The sequence below is a fragment of the Acinonyx jubatus genome, chromosome B1 (assembly GCF_027475565.1).
Source record: "Acinonyx jubatus isolate Ajub_Pintada_27869175 chromosome B1, VMU_Ajub_asm_v1.0, whole genome shotgun sequence".
Classification (NCBI taxonomy): domain Eukaryota; kingdom Metazoa; phylum Chordata; class Mammalia; order Carnivora; family Felidae; genus Acinonyx; species Acinonyx jubatus.
This window is the reverse complement of record NC_069382.1, coordinates 16354890-16378329: the sequence shown is the minus strand read 5'-3', so window position 1 is coordinate 16378329 and position 23440 is coordinate 16354890. Positions and strand designations below refer to the sequence as shown.

The window sequence follows — 23440 nt, the reverse complement described above, 5'->3', positions numbered from 1 at the left end:
CCTTTCTTGTGTATTTCTAGGTTACTCTTCCAAAAGTGCACACATATTATTTTTAGAACTCAAAAAACGATGATGTCCCCTTTGAAGGGATCAAAGATCACGTGTGAAGGAGGGTGGAAAACTCACTTCCTTTCTCACCCAACCATATCCCAGGTGTGGCCATGCTGGGTGGGGCCACCAAGCTGGGCAACGGGGGTCTTTTTTTTTTCTTTTCATTGGGGACACATGCTGCAGATAAGTACCTGGGAGTGTAACTTCCCAAGTTTTTCTAACCAGCTCTTCCAAAAGTGCTACCACATCTGTCCAGACATGATCAAACACTTCCGCAGCCACCGCATCTTTGATACAGTCGTGAGGAGAAACGGGAGGAAGTCTGTGTTTATGCCGCATCCTATGGCGATGAACTGATTTCTGTTCAAGACATTCATCACCCCTAAGAACAAAACCCACTGTAATTACTAAAAGTATCAGTGGCTCAAGTTAAAACAGTGCTATCTATCTATCTATCCATCCATCCATCCATCTACTATGCATGCATATATATATTATGCATATATAAATAAATATAACATCCTGTTTTATTTTTTTTATTTAAAAAAATTTTTTTTTTAACGTTTATTTATTTTTGAGGCAGAGAGAGACAGAGCATGAACAGGGGAGGGGCAGAGAGAGAGGGAGACACAGAATCGGAAGCAGGCTCCAGGCTCTGAGCCATCAGCCCAGAGCCCGACGCGGGGCTCGAACTCGCGGACCGCGAGATAGTGACCTGAGCTGAAGTCGGACGCTCAACCGACTGAGCCACCCAGGCGCCCCTGTAACATCCTGTTTTAAACAGTACATTGTTACTTTTTATTGCTACCAAGTTTGGATCACAAGACCAATTTTTATTATTCAATCTTTGTAGCTTTTATCTAGGAACCAATTTAAGCCTCTGTATCTAGTGCAGAGACGGGGCCTTCCCCTGTGCCCTTCTGGGCAGCCTGGAGTCCTCAGGTGGCCTTGTCCACTTTCGCCAGAATGCCAAACACACTTCTTGTTCCCCATCTGTGCCATATGGTCAAAACAGAAAGGGGAGCACTGATCTAGCACAGACACATCCTGTTAGGAATCTAAAAACTTTTCAGGCACCGGGGTGGCTCAGTCGGTTTAGCGTCCAACTTCAGCTCAGGTCATGATCTCACAGTCCATGAGTTCGAGCCCTGCGACGGGCTCTGTGCTGGCAGCTCAGAGCCTAGAGCTGCTTTGGATTCTGTGTCTCCCTCTCTCTCTGCCCCTCCCCCACTCACACTCTGTCTCTGTCTCTCAAAAATGAATAAACGTTAAAATTTTTTTTTAATTAAAAAAAAAAGGAATCTAAACACTTTGGGGAGTACATTACTCTCAAAAGAATGGAAAATCGGTCGGACAAGTAAAAACTACGCAAAACACCAAATGAGCGGATAATCAAAATAAATGCCAAAAAGGTTAATATTATTATACTAAGTCAATGTCAAATAAATTCTATTTACTCTTCTTTTCTGTCAAAAGCAAAATATTCTTCCATCTTTCCATCCGCATCGTAAACCTCTTCTTCCAGGGGTGAACCTGCTGAACAGTCAGCAGGCCGCGTGCAAGCGGGGCCAGGCAGTGCAGGGGAAGAGCACACCCCTGGGAGTATCTGAGAGCCAGAGATGCACAGCCTGTGGGGAAAGAGCAGAGCCTCCGTGAGGGCGTGTGGAGTGTCAAGAATACGATGCTTGCAGGATATGGGCGAGTCTTTATCCATAAAGTACAGAATCCCAAACAAACAAACAAACAAACAAAATCATTGATTATTACATTCGATAAAAGTCGTATCCTTAAAAGCAACATTTTAACACGGGCATCAGTCAACATTTAAGGGCCTCTTAAAAGCCTAACTTACTCTATGAGTTTGCATCCCTTTTGCTGTAGTGAAAGGACGTCCTGGCACAGTCCCAACTACGGGTGACTGGCATGGAGAGATTTATCAAAATCTGTTGGTGAGCCAGAGAAGACGGGATAGAGCTTTATTCCTTCTGCTGTTGTGATGGAGCTTGGGATCCATCACAAGGGGTCAGTTTTGGGTTTGGCATTTAGCAAAAGGTTTCGCATCTAACCTTCAAAAGTTAACTCCCTTGATATCGTCATCCTCCGCATCACCATCAATTTATTTTTCTAACTATAATTTATTGTCAAGGTAGCTAACACATTGTCAGTGTGCTCTTGGTTTGGGGGGTAGATTCCCATGATTCACCACTTACATACACCCAGTGCTCATCCCAACAGGTGCCCTCCTCGATGCCCATCACCCATTTTCCCCTCTCCCCCTCCCACCCTATCAACCTCAGTTTGTTCTCTATATTTAAGAGTCTCTTACGGTTTGCCTCCCTCACTGTTGTAAACTATTTTTTTCCCTTCCCTTCCCTTCCCTCATGGTCTTCTGTTAAGTTTCTCAAGTTCCACATATGAGTGAAAACATATGGTATCTGTCTTTCTCTGCCTGACTTATTTCACTTAGCATAATAGTCTCCAGTTCCATCCATGTTGTTGCAAATGGCAGGATTTCATTCTTTCTCATGACCAAGTAGTATTCCATTGAATATATAAACCACATCTTCTTTATCCATTCGTCAATTGGTGGACATTTAGGCTCTTTCCATAATTTGGCTCTTGTTGAAAGTGCTGCTATAAACATTGGCGTACAAGTGCCCCTACGTATCAGCACTCCTGTAACCCTTGGATAAATTCCTAGCAGTGCTATTGCTGGGCCATAGGGTAGATCTATTTGTAATTTTTTGAGGAACCTCCACACTGTTTTCCAGAGTGGCTGCACCAGTTTGCATTCCCACCAGCAGCGTAAGAGGGTTCCATTTCTCCACACGCTCGCCAACATCTGTTGTTTCCTGAGTTGTTAATTTTAGCCACTCTGACTGGTGCATCACCATCAATTTAGAATGAGAAGCATCCTGTGAAAAAATGCTCTGCCCCTGCCCTTCCCCGAAATCCTAGCTTCCAAAATCAGTGGGGCCAAGGCTCACGGCTAAGACAGACATGGGAAGAGTATAACTAACAGGAAATTAAAAATGAAAACAAAAGGGGGCGCCTGGGTGGCTCAGTCGGTTAAACTTCTGACTCATGGTTTCGGCTCAGGTCGTGATCCCAAGGTTTGTGAGTGTGAGCCCTGCCTGGGGCTTCAGGCTGGCAGTCAGTGCAGAGCCTGCTTGGGGTTCTCTCCCTCTAATCCTCTCTCTCTGCCCCTCCCCAGCTCGCTCTCTCTCAAAATAAACAGACCTAAAAAATAAATAAGTAAATAAGAAAAAAGTATCACTGAAATGAAATTAAAAATACTTTTGAAAGTAACTCATAGGAACCTACTCTCTGATGTTGTGCTTGTGTCCACAGGCATCCAGGAAGGGTGTGTGGACCGCGGAACTAGGCTCATTACCGTGGAAATGTTGGAATCCTTCATCAGTCGGCACTATGAGCTGTCTTCCTAATACTCTGCGCGGGGGGGGGGGGGGGGGGGGAGAAAGAAAAAAGAAAAAAGATGGGAAATTACTAACACTTTTGATTCGGAAAAAGGCCAACACGTTTTGCAGTGTTCCAAGTCAGATGAAATGACGCTTTGAAGGCGCGTGTATGAAGTGACGAGGCACATGCCGGTCCACGAGAAGCACGATGGTGTCACGGAAAAAGCACAGGCTTCAAGGGCGCAGGACGGGCTGTTCTCGCCACTGACGCAAAGATCGGAGGCAAAGTTCTCAGGCTCTCTGAGCCACTGATTTCACTGGTTTGTTTTTTGTATGAAAGAGATACTAATAGTCACCTGTAGGGCTGAGGGGCCTGGCTTAGAGATGCCAGAGCCAGACATCTAGGGTAAGGCTGGGCACACAGGGGCTCTCTATGCATGTTAACTAATATCCACGTAATGAATAAACCTATATAAATATATATACACCAGGCTTATATTCCTTGCAGTCTTTCCTTTTTCCACCCTCCCCTCCTTCGTTTTCGTCTGAACTATTTAAGACAGGAGTGGTGGGGGCAGGTCTGAGCTCCTGGCTCTTGGGTGACTGCCCTCTGCTAGAAAAGTCAGCACCCACAATGAGTACCGGTGGGCGTACTATGCCCTTCAAGACAGAGGGCTGATGAAGGGCGGAATAGAGAAGATTTAAAAACGACTGAGTCAAGATTTCTTTTAAGTTACCTACTTGAGGTAACCAGAAAATCCCTCTACATTTGTAGGGGTGTTCTATCTAATCTATTCTCTCCAGATGTAATACAAAGGAACTTCAGATAAGTGAGATGGATTTTTCTCCTAAGTGCATCTGGCTTAGGAATAATTGAAGGAAGAAAAGCTTTTCTCCATACCCAATCTATATTCTCCAGCTTTGCTATTACACACTGAGCTATCCTTGGGGCACCTGGGTGGCTCAGTCAGTTGAGCATCCGACTTCGGCTCAGGTCATGATCTCACGGTTCATGGGTTCGAGCCCCACGTTGGGCTCTGTGCTGACAGCTCAGGGCCTGGAGCCCGCTTCGGATTCTGTGTCTCCCTCTCTCTCTGTTCCTCCCCAACCTGTACTCTCTCTGTCTCTCAAAAATAAATAAACATTAAAACAAATTAAAAAAAAAATAAGCTATCCTCTCTCATAAGGAATCTGGATGAGTTAGTAAAATTCAGCTATTCAATCACATGGCAAATAATTACTCTGTTCCTCCCCCACCCCGACCCCAAAGACTGTTCTCAGCTCTGAAGGCTGACGTGTTGCTCACAAACTAGTGAAGGTGAAAGGTAAAGGCTCGTTTCGGCCCATTCCTGTATTTGTCACGTATGCAAGGCCTTTCTGAAAATGAGCGAGATTTGCTTCTCACAAATTAGGCACTGGAATGTCCTAACATTCCCTCACACACCATTTCAAAGACTATGCTTTCTCAATTAAGACATGTGTTCTGGATACATATTTTGATCAGGCAATTGCTTTCAGTCAAAATATACGAACTGTATTAACCAGGTCAGGAGTAAGCAGGTGGATCCAAAACCCATTCCAGAGAATTACCATGGAACAACTTCCCTACCTCAGGTGGAGGGATCTTCTTGCCCACTCGCTGCATTCGGCCACTAGATTCTGAGTCTGAGGGCTTACTTTCCCTTCGAACAACATTTCTTCCACCTCCCAGAATAGCTGCTGTACTTTCTGCGCATTGGCTTTGTCAAAGTCCTAGAACAGAAATGCACATTCAGTAGCAAGACGAAAAGTTGCAAAACTACGACGGGAGCCTGGGTGGCTCAGCCGGTTAAGTGTCTGACTTTGGCTCAGGCCATGATCTCGCAGTTCATGAGTTCAAACCCCGCGTCGGGCTCTGTGCTGACAGCCTGGAGCCTGCTTCCGATCCTGTGTCTCCCTCTCTCTCTGCCCCTCCCCTGCTTGCACTCTGTCTCTCTCTCGCGCTCTCAAAAATAAATAAATTTTAAAAAATAAAAATGAAACTAAAAATAAAAAATAAAAGTTGCAGATGTGTGGCCTTCATAATCAGTAACACACATTTAAAGTGCTCCTTATTTAGAAGGAGTACAACATGACAACAAGAATGTGGACTTTGCAGTCATTATAGAAAGGACCATGTACCCTCTAGGGATGATGGAACCTGAAATCGAACCCACAACTCAGCAGCAGGTGCACATTCACTTTGATACACCTGACCCAAGATGGTCAGGTCTGGTTGATTTTCACAGAACGCTGTTCAGTGTTTTCTGTTGTGCTTCTTCCCTTAAACTGATAACACACTACATTCCCGCTACAGCAGGGGAGCTGAATTCTTTTAAAATGCAAATAGGGTAACAAACTACTAATATTCTCCTCCCGGGAGGGGACTGGGGGACCCAGGCATGGAGAAAGGCTTACTTTCAATTTTCTCTTTTGGCTCTTGTTGCTTATTGCAAATATTACCTATCAAAAAAGTAAGTTAAAATTTTTTTATTATTATTTTTTTAATGTTTATTTATTTCTGAAGGAGAGAGAGAGAGAGACAGAGTGTAAGCGGGGAGGGGCAGAGAGAGAGAGATACACACACAGAACCTGAAGGCTCCAAGCTGTCAGCACACAGCCCAAAGTGGGGCTCGAACTCACGGAACCGTGAGATCATGATCTGAGCCGAAGTCGGACGCTGGACCGACTGAGCCACGCAGGTGCCCCGGTACGTTAAAGTTTTTAAACAAAGAGCAACTGTAGGGCCTGATGTAATTTCAACTCTTGAAACGGAAGCCCCAAGAATCTCTCTGGATAATTACACGAAAACATGTGCCGAAAGAATCGCGGAACTTGGGGCACTATGAAGCAAGGGTCCTCAGCCTTCTTCCCACCTGCAGAGGCACAAGAGTGAGGGCAGGGGCTGTTCATCGCAGGTGCAGGAGTCCCGCCTTGTCTGAAAAGTCCTGAGTGATCGGGAGCTGACTCTTTTCGGTGTCCCTCTCACCACTGTGGGAGGCCCAGCTATTCCCCCGGCCAAGGAAGCGGACCCACGTGTGCCTGTCGAGTGGCCAACTGCTTCAAAAGAAAGCAAAGGAAGCCGGAACGCAAACCAAAAAAGAGCAGGACCCAGCACTGGAGGCTCTTCTGCAGCCATTGCCCCCGTCCCCTATTCTCGGGGTCCTGGAGGGGAGAAAGGGGTGGGAGACCGTGGTGGGCAGAGCCCCCAACGAAAGCCAGAGCTGGAGGCTCACGTTCACACAGCTAAGAATCCCACTCCCGAAGAGAGCCAAAAGAGGGTTAAAGTTATCAGCTTCTGCCAGGATTGGAGGTGAGAGTAAAAGATGTGGTTTAGAATACCGGGGCGGGGGGGGGGGGGGTGTGCCTGGGTAGCTCAGTGGGTTGAGCGTCTGACTTCAGCTCAGTTCATGATCTCACAGTCTGTGAGTTCGAGCCCCACATCAGGCTCTGTGCTGACAGCTCAAAGCCTGGAGCCTGCTTCGGATTCTGTGTCTCCCTCTCTCTGCCCCTCCTCCACTCGTCCTCTGTCTCTGTCTCTGTCTCTCTCTCAAAAATAAGTATATGCTAAAAATAAAAATAAAAATTTAGAATGCTGGTGGGAAATTCCCTCATCATCGATGACTTTGTACAGTCTTTACTTCTCCACATTTTTCTAGTATTTAAGTTCCTGATTGTCAAAGCCTGTCCTGAATTTCCAGCCATAGACAGGATACAAGAGATCATTTATAACATGGAGGGGGAGGGTTGGGAAGTGGAAAACAAAACCAAAATTCTCAACAGCTAAGATTCTGGGTTATGAGATTATAAGTGATTTTTATTTTTCCTAATATTTTCTGTATTTTTAAGTTTTTCCATGTGACATGTAAATAGGTTCATATGGATGTATGTATATCTTTCAAAGTTGGTAAAAAGTTTATTTAAAAGTAAGAAAATGAGGCACCTGGGTGGCTCAGTCAGTTGAGCGTCTGACTTTGGCTCAGGTCGTGATCTCACAGTTTGTGGGTTCAAGCCCCACGTCAGGCTCTGTGCTGACAACTTGGAGACTGGAGCCTGCTTTGGATTCTGGGTCTCCTCCTCTCTCTGCCCCTCCCCTGCTCTGTCTCTCTCTCTCAAAATAACTTAAAAAAAAAAAACAACTCTTGGGGCACCTGGGTGGTTCAGTCGCTTAAGCATCCGACTATGGCTCAGGTCACGATCTCACGGTTTGTGGGTTCGGGCCCCGCGTCAGGCTCTGTGCTGACAGTTCAGAGCCCGGAGCCTGCTTCGGATTCTGTGTCTCCCTCTCTCTCTGCCCCTCCCCTGCTCATGCTCTCTGTCTCTCAAGAATAAATAAACATTAAAAAAATTTTTTTCAAAAGTAAAGAAAGCAATTCTTCATTATAAATTGTAAGCACAGAATTGCACAAAAGATTCTGAAACCTACGTCATCTCTCCAGGAGTAAATGGAGCTCCTCTCCGTTGATAAGCCAGTGGTGGAAGTCTGTGTGTCAGACCCAGACCAAGAGTTGTGGGCACCTGCAGGCGTGGGCCTTCCACTCGATGGCAACGATGATACGGATCCACTGCAGAGACACATGCAGGCAAAGTGGGAAGAGGTTATACGGGAGGTGGTTGTCCTTCTCTGAGCTGCTTTTAAAACTGATTCTAAAACATTCATGCAGTGTAGCATCTCCCGACACTACAAACAAAACTGCTTTTTTGTTTTGTTTTGTTTTTTACTTTTAGAAATGCATGGCCAATCACTGATTCTGCTTCCTGTATTCATTATGGGAACGTTTTGATTTTGCAATCAGAAGCATTGAACAAGCTAATTCTTACCAGGCATATTTATCAATGGCTTTCTGCACGTTTCTTGTAAAATGTGTAGGTAAAGGATCTTCGCTTTTCACAACGGAACTGTGCTTTCCAGATCCTTCTGCCAGTCCTCTTCTGAAAAATAAAATAGGAAAACCATCTCTGATGTAATAATCGAATTTTATTCATTGAGACTTTTAAAACGTCCTTTGGCATAAAGTTGCTTCTTTCTTCCTGCTGCGTCCCCCAAACACACAAAGCGTGCATGCTTACACACGTGCTCACACACACCATATTTCCTCAAGAAACTGAAGGTCTAGGATCTTACCATCTCTATTTTTCTTAGAACAAGGTTGACATTAACCTATATGCCCCTTTATGTAAATGGTGGGGGAGGAGAAAACACAACTTTTTGTGACTTAGCCAGACCGGTAAACGTTGCCCCCAACTCTACGCAGACACGGCCTCACTCCAAGGCAAGTGGACCATGAGCTAGATTTCACTTCCAACTTGTCCCTTGACTGGGTGCCCTTGTGATTACAAAAGCCAACCAGCCTTTTGGGAAAAACTTGATAGTTCTGTATTAACTCTGAAATGTATTAGATTCTGTTGAATCACTAAACACATGAACGAACAGAAGAAATGATTGAAGCCCACAGACAATAGCTCATTTTAGCATGGCACCATTGTCTGCCTAACGTGTGGCGAGTTTTAAAACATTAAAGTTAATGAAAAACAACAACAAAGGAAGAAATCTCTAAACTTTAAATAAGGTACTAAACCTGACTGGTGTAGGAGAGTTAATCATTAAAATGCCCTTTCAATGAACCTCTTAAAACATTTACTTCCCTCTTAGTCACAGCAACTTCCTAACATTTAACAGTAAACAACTTTCATTCTTTTATAGACATAATAGTTTCCCATACAAATACCTCATATTCTATATCAACTGAAGATATGGCAGTGATTTGGGGGGAAAAAGTCAACTTTCAGTCTTTTTAACAGGGATACCACAGTAATACTCATTTAAAAAAAAAGTTTGCTGTGTCATCAATTAAAATGGTGCCTAATTTACAGCATTTATATTACTGAATGTAAATGGAGTTTAAAAAAATATCAATACAGATTGGGGCACGCTGGTGGTTCAGTCAGTTAAGCGTCCGATTTCAGCTCAGGTCGGTTTGTGAGTTTGAGCCCCGCATAGGACTCTGTGCTGACAGCTTAGAGCCTGGAGCCTGCTTGGGATTCTGTGTCTCCCTCCGTCTCTGCAAACCACTCCCCCCTGCTCATGCTGTTTGTCTCTCTCTCTCTCATAAATAAACATTAAAATAATTAAAAATATTAATACAGAGAATAAATTCTGCCCTTAGTTATATACCTGCGGTACTCTACAACAAAGGGAATTTGAAAAACAAGTTAATTAGTACAAACAGGTTAGTAAGAACCTCTGCCTTCCATACATACATCTTGTATGAGAGAAGAATAGAATCATGTCTTTTCCCCCGTCCTTACTGCTTATGTGTCTTAGGTACAATCAGGCGATTCGGAGAATAAAGGTGCTAAGAGAAAAGAATACAGGGCAAGCTTTTACGGTAATAAACAGCTTTACCTCTGGCCTTATTCGGTCCTGTTTCAAAACCATCAATTACTTATCAATTTCACGTGACTCCGTAACTCTTTAGAGAAACATAAAAACACTTATGATGGAAAGGAGACAATCAACCAAACGTTACATCAGAGAGAACTGCTTCGAGCATTAAGAAAGAAACGCTAGCCTACGAGTTCATCTGCTTCTTACTGAGAAATAACTGGAAACCTCAGGGTGGTGAATTAAATGAAACGCGCTCCTTCATAATATCTATAAACGAAGAGCACAGATCCATTAGAATCCTGCTCTGCCCCTGACAGGCTCTGTGTTCCCAGCAAGTTGCTTCTGTCTCCTGGACCCACCTGCAACACAGTGCAAATACTGTCAACGGTTTCAATACGGTTGTTGTGAGATCTCAGTTAGATCAAGTGTGTGCAGTGCCCACGTCATCAGTGCTGGCTGTATCGGGTGGTTCCTGCTCACTGCTACCACGGCTATCACACGTTCCTCTCTGAAAACACTGAGCTGTTTCTTTGCACCTCCCACAGCATTTTGTATCATACAGATCTCTCCCCATCCCTCAGCTTTTTATTTAGATCATTCTGACACTTTATTGTTTTCGTATCAAATGCATGCCTCTCACACAGAGACGCTCTATGTTTGCTGAAAGAATCAACACGCAAAGATTAAATTAGCGACTCAAACAACGAACACGTTTTACTCTAAAAGTCCATGCTTACTACAAAGGACTGCATTGCAACCAGACACAAACATACTCTTCAAACTCAAGACGTTTCTGGAGGATGTGTCATCCTTCGGGAAGAAAGAAAATTCACAGCTCTGGGAATAGCTGATGGCCACAGAAGTGACTTTTACAACGAATTGGTTGCATAAAATGGTTTCTTGCTGTCAGCGCTGGAAGACTGAATTCACTAATCGGAGGTAGGCCTGTTTGTTTTGTTCCCAATGAACAGTACCTTCTTCCTCCAGGAAGTTCACCCTTTTTCAGGGGCCAGGGGAGGAGGGGGTCTTTCCAGTCCAAGAAAAGGCTTTACAAAATGAAAGCACTGATGCTTCTCTTCTAGCACCACATCCTTTCCCCAGACGGCATTCCTACTGACTTCAAAGTGTAGCTGACAGATCTTCAAGATGCGGGGACTAGGTGTGTGCAGCAGGTCGGGGCTGGGGGTAGAGGACTACTATAACATGCCCTCAACCACCATCTAGGTCTACACTAGTTCTCCAATTTTTTTTTTCTCTGAGCTTCCTTTCCTTCAAAAGCCTCTGTGTTTCTGTGGAACTTCTTGAACTTCAGAGTTCAGTGTGGTAACAGATATGTTTGACCACAGAGTTCAGAAAGTCTGAAGAGGAATTTGAACCTATTAATGCAACGAATACCCAAAGTCACCAAAAAGCTAGGGATGGAGCTGCCCCCTGGACCCAGGCCATCTGACCTGCGTGTGTCTCTGGGGACCCCAAACTACTGACGTGGTTCAGTAAAACCAGAATCGATACAACTTGCCTTTTGTTTTTTCTTTTTATGTCTTGTTTTCAATCTCTGATTTCTCTCCTCTAACCAACCATTATACATAACACTGAACATCTTTAATTCCCTGTAAACTATCAATTCCCTTGTAAACTCTGCAGTCTAAAAAAGGGTACAGGGCACCTGGGTTAAGCATCTGACTTTGGCTCAGGTCATGAGCTCACAGTTCATGAGTTTGAGCCCTGCTCTGGGTGAGCACAAGCCCCACTTCAGGTAAGCCCTGCTTTTCTCTCTCTCTCTGTTCCTTGCTCAGTTGTGCCCTTTCCCTCTCTCTCTCTCTCTCTCTCAAAAATAAAAAAAATAAAAATAAACAAGTGTACAGGATTTACGGGATGTGTCCTATAAGTACCTTAAAACTTGAAAATGGTGGAATGTCTATCAAGCTTTTATTAAATACACAGACACAACAGTTTATTACATAATACATAGACACATAACAGTTTTACACAAGTTTCTGTCTATACTGCTTAGATTTTAGAGATGTTAAAAAAAAACTGTTAATGGGTATATTTAAGGCTGTTCACTTGGAAAGAGGGAGTGGGTTTTAGGGCTGACTGAAGTGCACCCACTGAACTAGATGGGCCTAATGTGTCAGCGCATCAAATTTAAGGCTGAGTCCCAATCTCCATGAGTCACTCTTCCAGTGGACGAGGTAATGACTCTATTACTTAATTTTACTTTTTAAAACTCACCTCTTGATGGCCCACAAATCTCTGCCTCTTTGCCTTAATAGAAATTCAATATTAAACAGTGATCAGAGCTTTCAAAATTTTGCATGCCTGCTTAAAAGGACGGTCTGAAATGAGCACTGTATTCTGAGTGGGTCGAAATGCAAGATGGTTTTCTGGATGGACTGTCTCTCACGAAGAGGCTCTTGCCCTAAAACACCCAACGCCGCCCCGACTTCATACAAGCACAGCCTGGACACAACCACAGCTGGCGGGGCCCATGGAGAATCTGTCATCTCAGACGCGACGCATGCTTCTCAGTGCAAGAGAGCAACTTCGCCTGGGAAAGCTGGATGATGTCAGCACGAGAGATTTCATGAATGGGTGCAGGGAAATAGACCCGATGGATCCCAGCTTTGCAGCCAGGAAAAAAAAAGCAGGCACATGGCACGGAGATGTGACACGATCAAAAGTTCATCATCCCACCTCCCTTCCCAGATCAACACTTACCCAATCACAATCAGCCCCAGGCCTCGGCTGGCGTCCCCCGGGTCCGGCCCCGCGCCCCGAGGCCTGGGCGCCTCCGGGCGCTGACATCCCGCGCGGGCCCCCCGCAGGCGGCGGGCGGCCGTGCGCCCCCGCGCCCCCGGGGCCTCGACTCCCCGCCCGCCCAGCCCTGCGCCCCCAGACCGCTAGCCCCGCACACGCAGCCGCTTCGCAGCCGGGAACCGCGAGCCTCGAGCGGCGCGGCCAGGGGCGCTCCCGGCCGGGTCTGCGCGGCCCATGGGCGCGGCTGCTCGCGGGGCGCCCCGCACCGCTTCCCGTCCCGATGCTACGGCCCCGCACGGGCCAGATTCCGGCGCGGCGGGGCGACGCCTCCCGTCCCCTCCGCGCACGCCCTTCCCTCCTCCTCCCCGGCCGCCGCGCCCTTCGCCGAGGGCGGTCTGGGCCAGGCGGCGGGTCTCGGGCGCTCCCGGTTTCCAAGCCTGGCCCGCGCTCCCCGCCCCCACACGCTGCCTCCCTGCCCTGCGTCCGCGGCCCGCGTTCCCAGGAACCTGACCTTGGAAAAGTCCTGCTGCCAGAGGCCCGATTTCATACTCCAGTGACCTGAGCTTGGGCCGCAAGCCACTCGGCCTCTTGGCCCTCGCCTCGCCGCCCTCCCTTGCGCCTCCAGTGCGCACGGTCGGGCTCCCTCTCCGCCCCACCCCGCGCGCCCGAGGCCTGTCCGGGCGGGGGAAGGGGGAGCAGGAAGGGGGGGGGGGGTCTGTCCGGACAGGTGTTTGCTATACTTAATTCTTTTAAGTGGGAGTTTAATTAACAGAAAGACCGAGAACTTTAATTAACAGGAGAAAGATTTCACCTATCCCCGTCCTCCCATCAAAGGATTCCTAGGTGGGAGGTAGGTGGAAGGGAGGTTAAAAAATATGGAAGCCTCAGACCTGGTGAATGCAAGATGCTAAACCGATTAACAGGAACTCCAGGCCTAGTTGTGCACCAAAGATTTGTCTCTATTCATGTCCAGTCTCTCCAGCTTCATTCAAATAGATGCTTTATCTCATCCCACCCAGTAACTTTTCTACAAGCCAGCGAGCATGCCTGTGTTTAGGTTTTTTAATATGCGCTTGTGTCAATCTTGAAGTCATACAATTATACCAGGACCCCTGTGTGGGGAGCTAACAAAATATCCAAGCCACCATATTCATACATTGAGAGAAACAGGAGTGATTTAGCTTAAATAATGTACATTTTCAAAGCAACGTGGGAAAGGGTGGGCACTACACATGGTAAGCCTTTCCCCACTAAGAGATTTTCCATAATTACAATTAAGAGGGTGGATGCTGGTGGACTTCGCAGCCTGCCCTGTATATCCACCCACCTTCCTTTGATCTGAGGCCTTCTGAGTCTGAACGGGGACAAAGAAGCCCACCGATTCCTCCTGCTTTTACAGAGGTACACCTTGCCTCTTCCGTGTATTAGTGAAAAGCTCCAGTTTATTTATTTTTAATCTGACTTTTAATGAACAACCCTAAGATGATAAGAAACCTCTGCCAACAGCAAAACAAACCACTTCTTGAACGAAGTATACGAGAATGCTCACCACATGTACCACCACAAAAATCGGTTTTGAAGTGATAAATGGTTACAAATCCTAAAATTAATGGGATTTTAAATCCTGATATGTACATACGTGTATATATGTGGGGTGTGTGTGTGTGTGTGTGTCTATCAGTAAAACTGATGGTGTCTGAAGTAAACACACACCTGCTAACACTAGTGATATGTAAAGGGAGGCATGACAGGGAAACAAAAGAAAGAAGAATATTATGATCCAAAGATAGGCCATCTTGTTTACTTTTTTAACACCCATGCTTGGTAGATACCATTATGCAATTTCACTGATGAAAATACCAAAGGCAGAAAAACCAGAAGCAAAATGTTCCAGGTCACTCCATGAGGCCGTGGTGTGTGTGTGTGTGTGTGTGTGTGTGTGTCCCAGCTATCGATTATTGCACAACAAACCACCCCAAATTTAGTGGATTAACACGGGAGTCATTCTGTTCTGCTCACAAACCACAGAATTCAGAAATTTGGGCAAGACTTGCCTGGGTGATTATTCTGCTTTGGGTGGCATTGTGGCTCACTGGCATTATTCAGCTGGTATACCATTATTCAGCGGTATTCAGCAGGCCTCTGGACTGGTCTGGAGAGTCCAAGAAAGCTTCACCCGCATGGTATCTAGCACTTTGGGGTGGGGGAATGGCTGGAAGGCTGGGCACAGCTGGGCCCTTCTCTCACTGCAGGCTCAAGACCTCCCCAGGGAACCTCTCCAGCAGGGCAATCAGAATTCCCACATGGCAGCTCGGGGCTCTGAGACACCAAGGCTGAAGCTGTCAGCTCTGTGAAAGGCCGGCTTGGAACGGGCATAGCGTCACTCCCATTGTACTCCACTGTCAAAGTGGTCACAGATTCAAAGCGTTGGGAAAGAGAACCCATCCCTCTATGGGAAGCGCGTCAAAGAATCTGCACTTTTACTCTGCCACTATCCACTTCCGTCCAGATGTTATTTACACGCCTCCCTGACATGCACAACATACTCAAGCCTCTCAAAATTCCCTAAATCTGATCATTTCAGTCATATTCAAGTGAGGAGGAGGAGGAGGAGGCTCCTCGGGGGCATTTCCTCTGCATCTGAAGACCTGTGAACTAAGAGACAAGCCAGCGCCCTCTGCCCCACGAACAATGGGGAGACGGAGACTGGAGAACCACAGCGGACACTCGTGTCGCAAAGGAGGGGCAGTGGGAGACACAGCAGCCTCTGGCCCACGGCTATCTGAATCCAAGCAGGCTCATGTTTCCAAATCCTTGATCGGGACCGCTTCTGCTCCCTGGCTCCCTCCCGGCTCTTCGCTCTGCCTTCTGGGCTTCTGGTTCCACCCTCTGAGTTGTCCTCATGAGGAAGAAATGGCCCAGGGCAGCCTGCTTCCTTCCAGAGAAGCTTCACGGGGGAGGAACCAAAGTCAGAGTTGCTTCGAGTCCAAGCTGATAGTGCTTCTAACACTCCACCAATATAATTCTCTTATATAAATTCTGTCCTGTCCTTTCAATTTCATTCAAGTTCCCTCCACTAGCCATAAGCCACTCTGACCCTTCTTTCTGGGACAGGTCATTGGGGCACCTTTGAGGCTGCTATGGGACAATGCTCTTAAGCCCCTAAATCTTCCCGAGGCTTTAGTTAGCCGAACCTGTGGTTCCCCCTCTACCACCGCCCGGGAGCTGATCTGTGCATGGAGGTCATTTCTTAATTCTGTTCAGAGACTCTGATGTTGAAACAACCCACTCTTCAAACCCAACAAGTCCTGACTCTCACATTTCATACGAATTCTGCTCAGTAACTGAACAGCTCCTTCTTTAGTTCATCTCTCTCTTCTCTCAAATTTCCAAACCCAAAGCACTACTGATTTAGAGACAGAAGTCCTAAAATCTTCCCGCTGGACTGGTCTAGAGAGCAGTATGCCCCAGCAGAAATATAATGGAAGCGACACACATAATTTTAAATTTTCTAGTATCTGCATTAATAAAGTTAAAAGGAACAGTTGAAATTGTTTTTAATAATATATTTTATTTAATCCACTATATCTAAAATCAACTATATCTCAGCATGTAATCAATATAAAAATTATTGAGATATCTTAAATCCTTTTTTTTTCCGGCGCTGTCTTTGAAATCCAATGTATACTTCCCACTTAGCACACATCTCAGAACTAGTAATGTTTCAAGTGCTCATTTACTACATGTGGCTTGTGGCTTCTGTACTGGACAGTGGTCTAGACTATAAAATCCTTTGACTTTTGTTGTTGTTGTTGTTTTGAGAGAGAGAGAGAGAGAGAGAGAGCAGGGGGAGGTCAGAGGGCAAGGGAGAGGGAGAATCCCAAGCCGGCTCACGCTCAGCGCAGAGCCCGATAGGGAGCCCTCTGTGGAGACTGACGCAGGGCTCGATCCCACAACCTTATGGTCAGGACCTGAGGACAAATCAAGAGTCACACGTTCAACTGACTGAGCCACCCAGGTGCTCCTAAAATCCCTTGACTTTTATTTGTAATATGGCTTAAACATTTTAAGACTTCATCATTCTTAGCCAAGCCTAAAGTTGTGTGTAATTTATATCTACAAGATATATATACATATGCATACGTATGTATATGTATATATATGTACATATGTATGTATAAGAGAATATGTATATATTCTCTTATAAATATGCACGTTTCTGAAGTATTAGTCATAAACTTCATCAATATGCAGTTAAACGCTTAACTGCATTATCACAACCAAAGCTACTGATCCTGTCAGTTTATTCTTAAAGGCACATTGAAATTTCTATAAGCAGACAAAAATTCATTTCAAATAAAAAGGATTAAAAATGTTCTACATTTGAATATGATTTATAAAAGAAAGACATTTTCCTCAATGTTATTTGTACTTAGAGCATATCATTTTTCATCCTTCACTGGTTACTTAAACTGGATTTGGGAACCAAAAGTAAATACCTATTTCCGCATTCTTGATGGAGTGTTTTACATTCTAAGGGGGGAGGGGGCTTGAGGTCAATAATCACAGTAATTAAATAGAAGACCTCAATTCCTAAAATAAGGATATTAGGATCTGCCTTAACCTACTTTGGAGAATTCATTTGGATGAAATGAAATTGTGCATGTGAACATCCTCTGAAAAATCTATTAGAAATGTAAAGATCTATCACTAGTCACAAGCAACATTTCAGTTGTCAAAAACCGACCTGATTTCAAATACTGGCTCTGCCTTGCTCTAGCCAGGCAATTACCGAATTGGGAATAATTCCCTGAGCATAAATTGTCGAAAGCAAATCTAATATTATTCTCTTCCTTGTAGAGTCCTATGAATTAGAGGTGATTTTTAAAAAGTGCACGTAGATGCCTAATACATTGTAACTTACATTACTCTGCCTTTCAGCTCTTGAAACATTGAGTTAATTACATTGAGAGTTTAAAAAGAAAATTGAGGGGCGCCTGGGTGGCTCAGTTGGTTAAGCATCTGACTTCGGCTCAGGTCATGATCTCACGGCTGGTGAGTTTGAGCCCCGCATCAGGCTCTGCGCTGACAGCTCAGAGCCCGGAGCTTGCTTCAGATTCTGGGTCTCCCTCTCTCTCTGCTCCTCCCCACTCATGTTCTGTTTCTCTCTTTCTCTCAAAAATAAATATTAAAAAGAATTTTTAATTAAAAAAGAAAAAGAAGATTGAGTAGAGAGCTCACTTGAGTCCATATTATTCTTATGCAGTTATAATATGCAAATGTTGCATATAGCCTTTTATATTTATCCAGTACAGGCAGTCTTTCCTTTGCACCAGTATCACATAAACTGAAACTGTATGCATCAAAACCATGTCCTTGCTTTGCAAATGTACACACACACACACACACACACACACACGTATTTTCTATCTCCACCATGGAGCTGTTCACCAGTGAGCACACCCACCCAGCACCTAGATCTTGGTTTCTAGTACAATCCTCCAATAGGAGGAACTAAGTTTCCGTGGAGAAATATATGATTCCAGGGCTGGGGCAGGGAAAATATAAGATCCTGGAGCATATGCAGTGCCAGAAAATAAGGACGTACTCAAAAAACTACAAAAGAGTGGGGGCATGTCAGGGGCCAGCCTGAAAGAGCCCTGAATGGCGAAAGCTGAAACAATTTGAGTACCAAAATAAATAATGTGGTATTGAGTTACAATCCAAGGAACAAAATAAATATCTATGAGTACATAGTGATATAAATAAATGAATGAATAAATAAATAAAGGGGGGGGAGTGGTGAATCTCTTACAGAAAAATTATAAATGAATCAGGTCACTGCTTTTCCTTTCAGGAAACAGAGATTAGTATCTCCGACCTTCAACCTTGAGTGTGGGCTTGATTCCAAAGAGTACAGTATGAAAGGGAGGCGGGTAACTTTACAGGGGAAAAACCTGACCAGCACTCTGTCAGCCAGGTGATCAAGGTCAGCATCATTAGTGATGAGTCACGATGGAAGCAGACACCCTTTTTTTTTTTTAAATTTTTTTTTCAACGTTTATTTATTTTTGGGACAGAGAGAGACAGAGCATGAACGGGGGAGGGGCAGAGAGAGAGGGAGACACAGAATCGGAAACAGGCTCCAGGCTCTGAGCCATCAGCCCAGAGCCTGACACGGGGCTTGAACTCACGGACCGCGCAAGATCGTGACCTGGCTGAAGTCGGACGCTTAACCGACTGCGCCGCCCAGGCGCCCCAACAGACACCCTTAACAAGATATGAGGAGAATGCCGCTTCATCTCTGTGGTCTTCCTCCCCGAAACCCATAATCACAGTCTAATCATAGGACCAATTCTAATTGAGAGACACTCTACCAAATATGTGACCTGTGCTTTTCAAATTGTCAACGTCATCAAAACAAGGCAAGTCTGAGAAACTGTCTCAAACCAGAGAATACTAAGGAGTCGTCATGGTTAAATGCAATATGGCATCCTGGATAGGACCTTGGAACAGAAGAAGGACAGTGGGGAAAACCCGGTTGTAACAGCTAATCTTAAATCAGTGGACTCTGAATAAAGCAGATTATCCTCCATAATGTGGGTGGGTCTCATCCAATCAGTTGCAGCCCTTGATAGAACAAAGACTGACTTCTCCCAAGCAGGAACGAATGTTTCAAACAGACTGCCTTTGGACTCAAACTGTAACTCTTCCCTGGGTCTCCAGCCTGCCCACCTACCCCGCAGAGATTAGATTTACCAAGACTCCATGATCATGTGGGCCAATTCCTTAATGTAAATCTCTCTCTCTCTAGCTCTTTATCTGTCTATCCACAAATATATACCTTCTTATATAAATCTACAAATATAGATGCAGGTGTAGACATATAGAGATACATCCTAATGATTCAGTTTCTCTGGGGAACCCTGGCTGAATACACTGGTGATGGAATGAAGATGGAATGAAATGTGAAATTTTCGTTAATAATATTACATCAATGCCAGTTCGTTACCTGTGACAAACGTACCATCTCATATAAGATGTTAATAATAGGGAGCAACTTTTCTGTACATTTAAAACTGTTCTAAAGTAAAGTCAATTTAAAAATGCTTTCATTAAACTCTTCGCCGCATTTAAATATATTGTCCAAGTTAATAACACCTTCCTAGAAGACCAATAAAACAATATCATATTTTATTACTATAATGTGAAGAATATAATAATTTTATAATGTTCCAGGTAAACTGTGAAGTCCACAGCTTATATGAAATTATAGAAAAATGTAGAATTAATATATTATTTAACAGGAAAATGAAAAAAAATTTACTAGGTGGGAAAATTTATAAGGACATTATCTTTAAAGAATTATAACAAAACACAGGAAGTTATATCTGATTTTATAATGACAGATACTAATAAATAATAACAGAAATGTGCTTTATATAATTCTTTTCTAAGAGCAGTCTATGTAAAGCAAACTACAAGTGCATTATTTGACTCCTTTTGCAGTCAAAATGTTTGCATGCAATCCCGCCAGAGAGCCACTAGATGTCAATCTTTCCCATCTGTTAAAACTGAAAAACGTGCCCAGGTGGATTTTATATATACATATATAAATATATATATATTTATATACATATATTTATATATTATATACATATAAATATATATATATTTATATACATATATTTGTATAAATATATGTATATATATTTTTTGCAAGACTTAGGATTTAGTGAATTTTCTTTCCAGATGTGGAATCCTGTTTAGATCAGAAATCACTATTGCAGTGAACAATATCCAGTATGCACAGCTGACAGAAAGTGGCAAGATACTAACATCCCCTGTGGCTGGAATGCTAACCCTTTGGCAGGCAAACAGGCTCGGGGACCTTACTTCTGAACCTAACAACCACCCTGATGCTCGCTGCTTTTCAGTACAGAAAAGAAAATCGAGGGTGAGCAACGTAAGTAAATTCCTGAGGGTAAGCAGTTTTATCCAGATCGGTCCAGTCTGAGTTTAAAAGTTTGCCCTTTCTAAGATTCATCTCTGATCTAACTTGCAGATCTCTGTTGAAGTCCCTTCTCTGATAAAGATGTTCTATGGACATCACTTGTGGATACACCAAATACGTTCTATAATAATATTCACTAACGTTTCTCGAATACTAACCACGTTCCAGTCCCTCCTTTAATGGACTTGATACAAGTGAGTTTAACATTTAAGTTTCACAATAATTCTTTGAAAGGGGGATAGTATTAGTATCATTATGCAGAGTAGTAAACTGAGGCACAGAGAAGTCGATGACATGACAGAGCCAACATTCTAACTTCAGCTACTGGAGATAAAGCTTATTCAACACCATACTCAGTCTTTTATGCAGGGCAGACACCTCAGAAGCCCCCTACAACATATCCGGAGAAGTTCGAACTCACTAGATTTAACAAAGAATACAGAAAAATTTTTACATGTAGAAGAATGTTGTATCTGAAAAGGGTAACGGAGGAAAATTATTAGACTTTTAATATGAAGGGTGTAAAAAACTTAGAAAGCCCTAAGTAATCTATGAGGTTAACAGCTTATATAAAATTACAGAGAGATACAGAATTTGTATTTTATTTTAAAAAAAACCCACCTAAATTGGGAATTTAGAAATCCAATGATTTCTAAATTAGTGCTGAAAATTATTAAGGACAATAATTATTAGGTAAGACCATATGAAATTGCCAATAGTATACTGTTTTGAACCAGAAAAACAGAAATTTTATGTGTCAACCCAATACACTGGATGAATGGATTCAATAACATTTTTTTTTTAAGTAGGCTTCATGCATGGAGCCCAACGTGGGGCTTGAACTCATGACCCTGAAACCAAGATCTGGGCTGAGACCAAGGTCTCAACAGACTGAGACACCCAGGTGCCCCAATAACATTCTTTAATATCCAGTATTTTTTCTTACTTTTAAGCATTAACTTTACCATGCTATTATAGTAGAAAGTGAAAGAAAAAAAACAATTTGAAAATGTTTTTATGAATACTTTTATAAAGAATTCATCAGACTTTCAAAGTAAAAACAACCACCTAAGCATATTCTAGGAAGAGTTGAATTTCCCCCACTACAGCATCAATATAGTCAAATTTTCCCCCCAAAAGTGTATTTTCATGTTTAATCTCACCTATTCTTTTCTTAGTAGAGCAGAAAGTAAAGACTTGGTAATAATTGCTAGATCACTACTTATAAGGTTTCATTTGATGTTTCATTTGATGTCATCGAAATCTTAAGATACAGCTGATCCTCGTTATTTGCGGATCCCATATTTGTGAATTCGCCTACTTGCTAAAATTTATTTATAATTCCAAAATCAACACTTCGGGTGCTTTGATGCGTATTCATGGACACGTGTAGCGGGGCAAAAAGCTTGAGTTGCCTGAATTGCGTGTTCTCCCCCGAGGTGGAGCAAGACAGCACTCTGCCTTCTTAGTTTTGCTCTAACACTATAAACAAGTGCCCTTTTTGTAGTCTGTTTAGTGCCATGATGGTTTGCATTCTTGTGTTTTTAGTTGGTGATTTTGCTGTCGAACTTTGTGGTGCTTAGATGGAAATTATAGCATTGAAGGCATATATTAGAAAAGAAGACCTAAAATCAATCATCTAACTTTCCACCTTAGGAAACTGGAAAAGGAAGAGCAAATGAAATCCAATGTAAGCAGAAGAGAAGAAATAATAAAATTAGAGCAGAAATTAAAAAAAAAAATTGAAAACAAGAAATTAAATAGAGAAAATCAATGAAACCAAAAGACGGTTCTTTGTAAAGTGTAAGAAAAACCAATAAGTCTCTAGCCAAAAAGAGAGAGATTGAGAGGGGGCACAAAGTACTGAAATCAGAAATGAGGGGTGCTTGGCTGGCTCAGTCGGTGGAGCATGCAACTCTTGATCTCAGGGTTGTGAGTTTGAGCCCTGTGTTGGGTGTAGAGAATAATTAAAAATAAAAGCTTAAAAAAAAAGAAATGAAAGAGGGAACATCACTACAAATCCCATGGACATTGAAAGTATAATAAAGGAATACTCTGAATAACTCAGTGAGCACAAATTTGATAAACTAGATGAAACGGACCAATTCCTTGAAAGACATAATCTGCCCAAAACTCACACAAAAAGAAATAGACAATCTGAATAGGCCACCTAAATGTATTAAAGAAATTAAATCAATAATTAATAAAACAGAAAGCACCAGGCCCAAGTGGGTTCACTGGTGAATTCTATCAAACATTTAAGGAAGAAATTATACCAATTCTCCTAATCTCTTTCAGAGGATAAAAGCAGAGGGAATACTTCCTAACTCCTTCTATGTGGCCAGCATCACTATAATACCAAAATTAGACAGAGACATTTGTAAGAAAACTACAGATATACATCTCCCATGAAGATAAATGCAAAAAATCCTCAAGAAAATATTAGTAAATTGAATCCAACAATTATAAAGAGAATTATACAGCATCACCAAATAGGATTTATCCTGGGTATGTAAGGCTGACTTAACACTACCTAATCAATTAATGTAATCAATCATATCAACAGGCTAAAGAAAAATTACATGATTATATCAATAGATGCATAAAATGCCTTTGAACATCCATTCATGCAAAAACAAAAAAATAAAACCTCTCAGTAAAGTAGGAATAAAGGGGAATTTTAAAACTTGATAAAGAGCATCTACAAAAAGTCTACGGCTAACATCTTAATGATGAGAAACTAGACACTTTCCCACTAAGGTCAGGAGTATGTCAGGATGTCCTCTCTCA

General features: G+C 43.2%; 1 protein-coding gene across 1 annotated transcript in view; it reads right to left on the bottom strand.

Annotated features, from left to right (window-relative positions):
• Nucleotides 1-23440, bottom strand: part of FAM149A (family with sequence similarity 149 member A) — a 55698-nt gene that overhangs the window by 12798 nt on the left and 19460 nt on the right. The window contains exons 2-7 of the mRNA XM_027077178.2: nucleotides 8310-8420; nucleotides 7915-8053; nucleotides 5080-5222; nucleotides 3376-3501; nucleotides 1509-1679; nucleotides 243-433 (exon numbers count right to left, since the gene is read on the bottom strand). Coding sequence (XP_026932979.2) covers nucleotides 243-433; nucleotides 1509-1679; nucleotides 3376-3501; nucleotides 5080-5222; nucleotides 7915-8053; nucleotides 8310-8420 — 881 coding nt within the window. The remainder of the gene's footprint in view (nucleotides 1-242; nucleotides 434-1508; nucleotides 1680-3375; nucleotides 3502-5079; nucleotides 5223-7914; nucleotides 8054-8309; nucleotides 8421-23440) is intronic.